The sequence below is a fragment of the Coloeus monedula genome, assembly GCF_965178545.1.
Source record: "Coloeus monedula genome assembly, chromosome: Z".
Classification (NCBI taxonomy): domain Eukaryota; kingdom Metazoa; phylum Chordata; class Aves; order Passeriformes; family Corvidae; genus Coloeus; species Coloeus monedula.
Window position 1 is genome coordinate 46,316,616 of NC_138822.1, and position 7,959 is coordinate 46,324,574.

General features: G+C 54.4%; 1 protein-coding gene across 1 annotated transcript in view; it reads right to left on the reverse strand.

Moving 5' to 3' along the window:
* The window catches only part of PTCH1 (patched 1), a 73,130-nt gene extending 65,423 nt beyond the window's left edge, over positions 1 to 7,707 (reverse strand). The window contains exons 1-2 of the mRNA XM_082301343.1: positions 7,120 to 7,707; positions 5,396 to 5,588 (exon numbers count right to left, since the gene is read on the reverse strand). Coding sequence (XP_082157469.1) covers positions 5,396 to 5,588; positions 7,120 to 7,320 — 394 coding nt within the window. The 5' untranslated portion in view covers positions 7,321 to 7,707. The remainder of the gene's footprint in view (positions 1 to 5,395; positions 5,589 to 7,119) is intronic.
* Positions 7,708 to 7,959: the final 252 nt, after the last annotated feature.

Genomic DNA, 7,959 nt, shown 5'->3' on the forward strand with positions numbered 1-7,959 from the left:
TGCTGCCCAGGGAGGCCTGCCACCGCCCCTGGAAGAGTTGTTCCTTGCAGGACGCTCTCTCTAGGAAGGTCGTGGCACACCGGTGCTGACCAACATCAGACCCCCTGTGATACGTAATAGCTGCAGGCTCAGACTACTAATCATTTAACTTGGAATGTGCATGGTCTTAAAACTCATTCAAAGCTCACATTACTATTCGTTAATTAATTGTGTTATAGTTTTAAAGCAACCGTTTACTTCCAGCAAACTTCAGTGCTGTATTATGTTCAGTGGTGTTCAGAAACACACTGTATCAAATCTGTCTCTTAAAGTAACTACTGCCAATTTATTCAGCAGTAATAACTGTAAAAAGCTTCAGTAGCAAATCAAAACCATTACTTGAAATATATTTCAAGTAACCTATGAATCTACACAGCACATACAAGACAGTCCAGGGATCAGGCCCAGCCAGAATGGGGTTGTGAAAGGCAGGTGCTGCTTGACCAACCTTATCTTCTTCTATGACTTAGTGGATGAGGGAAAGGCTATGGATATTGTCTACCTGAACTTTATTAATGTATTTAACACTGTTTACTACAGCATTGTCCTGGAGATACTGGCTGCTCATGGTTTGGACAAGTGTACTGTTTGCTGGCTTAAAAACTGGCTGGATGGCCAGGCCCAGAGAGTTACATCCAATTGCTGGCCAGTCACTGGAGTGGCTCCCAGGGCTCAGTGATGGGACCAGTCCTGTTTAATACATTCATCAATTATTTGGATGAGGGGTTCAAGTGCCCCCTCAGTCAGTTCCCAGATGACACCAAGTTGGCTGGGAGCGTCAATCTTCAGGATGACAGGACAGCTCTGCAGAGGGATCTGGACAGGCTGTATTGATGGGCCAAGGCCAATGGTATGAGGTTCGTACCATGTTCAGCAACATAGAGTGCCAGGTCCTGCCCTTTGGTCACAACCCCACGCAGGACTACACACTGGGGGAAGAGTGACTGGAAAGCTGCCTCAGGAAAACGACCTGGGGGTGCTGAGCATGAGCCAGTGTGTGCCCAGGTGGCCAAGAAGGCCAATGGCATGCTGGCCTGTATCAGTGTATTGGGTTGACCCTGAGTTGATGGACAGTCTTTAAGACCAATTACGCTTCTCACAATTTACATATTTAAACTGCACAGAAAGGTGGGACTTCCCCTTTTGTCGGCGCTCGCTTGCTGGGAGGTGGGGGAGCTCCGAGCCTCCCGGCCCCGCCGGGCCGGGCCGGGGCCACTGCCCCTTTCCCCCTTTCCCAACACTGCGGCACGGTCCCTGGGTGGCTGGGGGGGGAACTGCCTCAGAGCCACAGGCAGCTAAACCCAGCCATGGACTGCTCACAGCTAAACCCATCCAGCGCGGCTTCTGGGGACCGGCGGGTCCCTCTCCTCTCCGTGTGGAGCCGGCGGAGTCAACGAGAGCTGGCAGAGCCTCCTGTCTGCAGCCAGCACACTTCGTGCTGAAGAAGACACCACGCAGCCAGCAGCACAAAGGGAGCGAGGCTTTCCCCACCGTAAAGCCCGAACAAGAACACCCTTCAGCATGGCGGTGTCAGTCAGAGAGAAAGAGAAGTGAGTCCCGTGGGACGGAGCTGGAAATGGCGACGGGAGAAAAGAGGGCGGTGCCGCGATTCTGGCGCGCAGCTTAAAAGAAACCTTCTTGCATGCCGTGGTAAGAAACTGTAATACCACAAACTGTTTGTCTCTTTAATCCACTTGAAGAACATGGGGGGATGGAGTATCTTCGTGTGCTTGTGAAGAATGCCTATGCCAGGTTATATAGTAGTAAGAAGCTGCTAGAGACTTGTGGCGAAGAAGAGCCTTTGTGTGCAGGCCAAAAGAACTTATCCTTAAAAAGATGAATAACCCCATGTGATGGCCCATGTTTTGCAGTGTGAAAGAACTGTGAGATTTTTTCATGGGAGAGATGTTCTACACACAGCAGATTGTTTGTTTCCGGGCGGATCTGCTGTTGGTGGCAGTTTGGGAACCACGTGCAACTGAAGGAAAAACCCTTTTTTCCCTTAAGCATAAGAGAGAGACTTTTCAAGAACTGGAACACTGACTAACATCCCATGTTCTGTTATCCCTTGTGTGAGCTAGGTAAAAGGAGAGAAGTGCTGGAGGGGGGGGGGGGGGGGATTTGCTTTAATTTTGTTTTGTTATTGTCTCTTTACTTTTAATTCTATTAGTAATAAAACTCTTTCATTGTACTGCAACTGTTTAAGGTTTGTGCCTGCTTTGCTTTTCTCCTAATTCTTATCTCAAAGAAGGAAAATAAGTAAGTAATGAATATTTTGAACCAAAACCACTACATTTAATTGGTGTTTCTGCCCGGTTTCGAACTCAACCCGCTACAATCAGCAATAGTGTGGACAGCAGGAACAAGGCAGTGATTGTCCCCCTGTACTTGGTACTGGTGAGGCAACACCACGAATGCTGTGTTCAATTTTGGGCCACTCACTTCAAGAAAGACATTGAGGGGCTAGAATGTGTCCAGAGAAGGGCAACAGACCACGAGTCCTGTGACGAGCGGCTGAGGGGGGAGGGGTAATTTAGCCTGGAGAAGAGGACCCTTGGGGTGACCTTATTCCTCTGCACAGCTACATGAAAAGAGGCTGTAGGCAACAAGTGACAGGATGAGAGGTAAATGGTCTCAAGTTGCTTCAGGGGAGGTCTAGACTGGATAGTAAAAAAAGTTTCTTCACAGAAGGGACTATTAAGCATTGGAACAGGCTGCTCTTGAAGTACCATTCCTGGAGGTATTTAAAAGGTGTTTAGACATGACATTTAAGGACATGGTTCTGTGATGAGCACAATGGCGCTAGGTTAGCAGTTGGATTTGATGATATTATGAATCCTTTCCAACTTAAACAATTCTATGATTCTATATTTGGTCAGCATTGCCCAGTTCATTCAAACTCTCAGATAACGAAAGGTAAAAGGTAAAGTGAGACATCTATTTTAATAAACAGGACAATTCAGCCACTGCTTCTGTTCTAAGAAACCTTGACCTAAAGGGTCCCTTAGTATACCAACCTCCATGAAGCGTACTTTAAACCTGTCAGGATCAGTTCCATATAAGTGCGGAAGAACAAGTTTGGTGCGGCTTTGCACCTCTGCACAGGAAGAAACGCATTTTCCATACTATCTCTTTCTGTCTCTGTTCCATCTCAAACTCTCAATCTGTACTGCTGTTCATAATTCAGCAACAAAAATATGCAACTGCTATCTTGTACAACACCCTTGTTCATGAGCAGAACATTTACAGAGCCTCTACCAAGAAAGCACATTTTAGCAAGCTCTTTTCTGCAGATGGGCATGTAGTGCTATGATGGGAAAACTAGAATATTTTATTTCACCTTAATCTGCTAGCCTTTGCTGGTTGGTTTTGAAATGCAAGGGTTTCTAAATGCAGAGTTTTACTTCTCTTTTTTTTAGATTTTATATGAAAACTAAACTAAATAGATGTGAAATTACATAAGTCAACTCTGTCAAACCAGCTGCATTATGAATTCATCTTGGCCATAAAAACATCAGAGATCAATTTCCACTAGATTCCATACTAGGGACTTTGGCTCACCCCTTCCCCATAACAATAATGACATGAGAAGAGGCCAGTGCAGCAACTGAACTACACAACTATTTTGCAAATCCTATTTCTTCCTTGATAAATGTATTTTTACTGCGAGGCCAGTCACTGAGGCATCATCAGCAAGTCATTTCTTGGTATTACAAGGCTACAAAAAGCAGATGGCATTAATTGAACAGGATCACCATTCCAGGCAAGTGAACACCAGGTAACATAAGGATAATAAATGTCAGCAGAGCATGCGGGATAAAGCTGCAGTCACATATTAATTTACCCAACACAGAAAAACAGAGACAAAATACCTAAGAGCAAAAATTGGCAAAAGAAACTTCTTCACAACTCCACAGTGAGTTTGGAATAAAAATCAGAAGTGAAGAAAAACAAAATTCATTCCTTTTCATTAGAATTTAAAGTACTGTACTTAGTGACCAGTACAAACTCTGACTGCACATCTCTGCCTACAGATGGGACCCAGCACTGTCTTGCTCTGTTTCTCAGGCAGATCTGTTGGCAGCAGATCTCATCGTATTTTCAACTCCTGGACTACACTACATGGACCAAAAAACGTCATTATTTTCCACAACAGAAAAACCAACACTCACTAAATGACCCGCGAATCCCATCCTGACCCCAATACAGCTGTCATCTGCAAGGACGGACTCCGATCCTATACGCTCTAATTCACCTCGGGCAGGACAGAACACCTTCAGAACAGGCACCGACTTTGACTGCATTCAGCACTAGCTTTTCCACATATACTCGTACAGAGAGCTATTTAGTAATGATTATTTATGCAGCCTCCCATATTAACTTGTATAAGACAAATTCTGCTGCAAGCTACTTTGACATAAACCTAGAGTAGTAATTGCTGCAGTCAAGGATCTCCATTTCCACGTCGATCCAGCAGCTAACGGGGGAACGTGATGCTAAATAAACGGTATTTTTTCCCCCAGAAAAACAAACAAACAAACCAACCAAGCCCCCCCACCCCCCCAACCAAAAAAAAAAAAAAAAAACGAAAACCAACCAACGAGGAAAAGAAAAAAAGAAGAAGAAAACCCCACCAAGAACACACCTAAAGCCCAAACCCGCGGCAGTCTGGAGCCATGCCTCTCAGCGCGGGGTGCCCCGCCCGGTTGGCTGCCCCACTCGGGGCTCCGCTTCGCCTCGGCTGCCTTTCCTTCGGTTTTTTTGTTTTCTTTTTTTTTTGTTTTGTTTGGATTTCCCCCCACCCCACCCCCCCCCTCGTTCTCTCCCTCCTCTTTGTTATTTTCCTTTCTTTTTTTTCCCAGCGCCGAGCCCCGCGCTCCCCCCCAGCTGAAAGCTGTCCAAGCGCAGGACCACACACAGGCTCCCGCCCCGCCGCGCCGCCCGCCCCCTCCCCAGCCGTGGCCGCGCGCACTCCCAAAATGGCGGCGGGGGCGCCTGCCGGCAGCGCGGCCGCTTCCCACCGCCGGCGGGGACGAGGAGACCCGTCGCCCGCAGCTCGCCCGGACTGCGACGGGCGTCAGAGGGGAGGGCACGGGCGGCTGGGAACGAGCTGTCCCGGCGGCCCTCCGCAGAGTGCACGGCCTGGCCGCCGCGACCCCCCGCGGGCGGAGAAGTGGTATGCGCCGCCCGGAGCTGCGCGCCCCAGCGCAGCGCCCGCCTCCCGCCCCGACAACCGCCCGCCTTCCCTGCCGGTGGCCGCTCCTCCCGGGCATGCGGAGCGGCCGCGGGCCGCTCTACCCGACCGGCCAGGCGGGCAGGGACGGCAACCGCGAACAGGGGCACCCCCCGGACTTACCTTCCACCCACAGCTCCTCCACGTTGGTCTCGAGATTAGCTGCCCTTAATCCTACAGCGAAAGCCCCAAATATCAGGAGGCCGACAACCAAAAACTTCCCGCAGTTTTTCTGAATGTAACAGCCCAGTTTAAACAACAGTCTCTGAAACTTTGCTCTCAGCCACAGCGGCGCTTTCCGTCCCGTCGCCTTCCCCTGCAAAGCAAGAAGAGGTCAGTAGTTGGGGGCTGCGGCAGCCGCAGAAGTGGGGGGAGCCCCCCAGCCCTCCCACGAGCGCGACAGCTCGTGTCCCTCGGGGCGCAGTCCCCAGGGGAAGGATGGAGCGCCGTGAACAGCTCAAACAGGCATCTTTCCAGCAGGGCCCTGTGCCCCGCGGCCCTGCCGAGCAGCCACCCTCGAACACACACGCAGGGAAAAGATGTACCTGCTGGCAGCCATTCTCGCCCCAGACCAACACGCGGGTTTGGGGGTGACAACATTGCGTCGGCCCCCGGGCCCTCGCCTGTGCTGCCCACCACCATACTCTTCTCGTGCGCGAGGCACCGCCACCCACTCGGGCTGCAAAGCATTCGCGCTGGCGAGACCCGTGGCTCCAGGGAAGAAGGAACCACTCCCGATGAACCTCAACAGCTACAAGAAAGAAAAGTCCCTTTTCCTGTTCTCCTTGGAACCCCAGATTGGCCGGGGAGGAGAGGCGGGGGGATTGTGTGACAGACAGTGGGTAGCAGTGGCCGTTTCCCCCATTCCCAGCTCCTAGCAGAGGCTTGGTGCTGAGGCAGGACCCACGTGGTGAGCAGCGCTGTAAGATCTGCACTAATTCATTTCCATAGAGTTTGGAGACGCTGTGTGATCTGAATTAGGAAGCAGAGCAGCCATCTGTAAGTTACGACAATATTTGTGAACGGAAGAGGGCAGCCACATGGATTTTTTTTCCTCCTCCTTTCCCCTCTTCTTACAAAGCCTAGAAATCCGCTCCCTGAAGTGAAACCATCCCTGCAGCAAGGCAGCTTTTGGAGATTGTTTACTTTGAACATTTTTTGGCCGGCGGAGATTGGCGGCCGGGGCCGTCCCCCCGCCCCGGCACCTCCAGCCCTCCGCAGGGACCGGCGCGGCAGGGTTAAGGGTGGCAATTTGTTTACGGCCCTCGCTCCCCCTCTGACCGCCGGGCAAGGGAGAAAATCGCTGCCTTCTCTGCTCGGGGACCCCGTTCTCCGAGGGCAGTCGCCGTCTCTGCGGTCGGCGGAAAACTTCACAAAAGCCCAACTTCTGCCAAGAAACCAGCCGGCCGGTTTCTCCCCTGTTCCGGCCGGGAGCGGGTGTTGCCGAGGTCGTAGGGCGCTACGAGAGGATGGAGAAGCAGAAAGGAAGCAAAGAGGGAGAGAGGGAGAAGGGGAGAGGGAGAGCGGGCCTGGGGCTTAGCCATGGGGAGGCCGGGACCGAGGCGAGGCTGTTTCGGGAAGTTTAAGAGGAGAAGTGCTCCGCAGCACAGGCACGCACCAGAGCAGGCACAGGCGAGCAGGGAGGGAAGGAGGGCACTCTCTCCCGCACTGAAGAGTCACAGACGTCCCTCTCTTTTTCCCAGCATTTTATTGGTGGCCGTTTCGTTTCCATCTCCTCCTTCCACCCCCGCGAGAAAACACACCACCTCCCTCCTCCTCCCCCGCGGAAAAAGCAGCACTACCACTAGCGTGTATCTCTGGAAAAAAGAGTGAGAGATTGAATGCACCTTTGAAATCTGCTCCAAGGCGAAAGCCGCATCGCAGTAGCTTGGCCGCTGCAGATACTCCCGGTCGGGCGCCGCGGCGCGCCGATTCCCTCCAGTCCTTCGCCGCCTTCCGCCGCCGTTCCTCGCCGCCCGGCCGGGGTGGCCTCCGCCGCCCGCGCTGCTGCTGGTCTCCGGCTCCGACGCGTTACCGGCCGAGGCCATGTTGCCGCCGCCGGCGGGACGGGAGAGCTGCCGCTGCCGCGCCGGGGCCCGGGGCCCCGGGGGCGCGGCGGGGCCGCGGGGGGCTGGCGGCGCTGCGGGCCGCGGGCTGATGCTGCTGCTGCGGGGGCTGCTGCCGCCGCTGCTGCCGCCGCCGCCGCCGGGGCTGGGGCTGCTGCTGGGGCTGCTGCGGCGCGGCCGCTTCACGCGGGGCGCGGGGCGGCGGCTGCCGCCGCGGCCGCTCCGGCCGAGTCGCTCCCCGCGCCTCCCATTGCCACATCGCGCGCGGACCCCGAGCTGCAGGCGGCCGCTCCCCGCGCCCGGCGAGGGCGGGCGGACGGGCGGGCGCGACCCCCGGGATCCCCCGGCCGCCGCCGCGCTATCCTCCGCTCCCGTTGAAATCGCCTACTCCGGCCGGCCGCCGCTGCCTCCGGGAAGCCGCTGTCCGCGGCGGCGCTCAGCGACGGCGGCGGGGCGGCGGCGCGGCGGGCCGCGGCTGCTCCTGCTGCTGCTGGGCTGCCTCGCCGCGCTGCACCATCCTGCTTCAGCGCCGGGGTGCTTCTCGCGGGCCGCGGGGCCGGCGGGGTTCCGCGGTTGGCCCCGCCGCGGCGGCGGGCGGGCGGCTGCCTGGCGCTCTCCCCC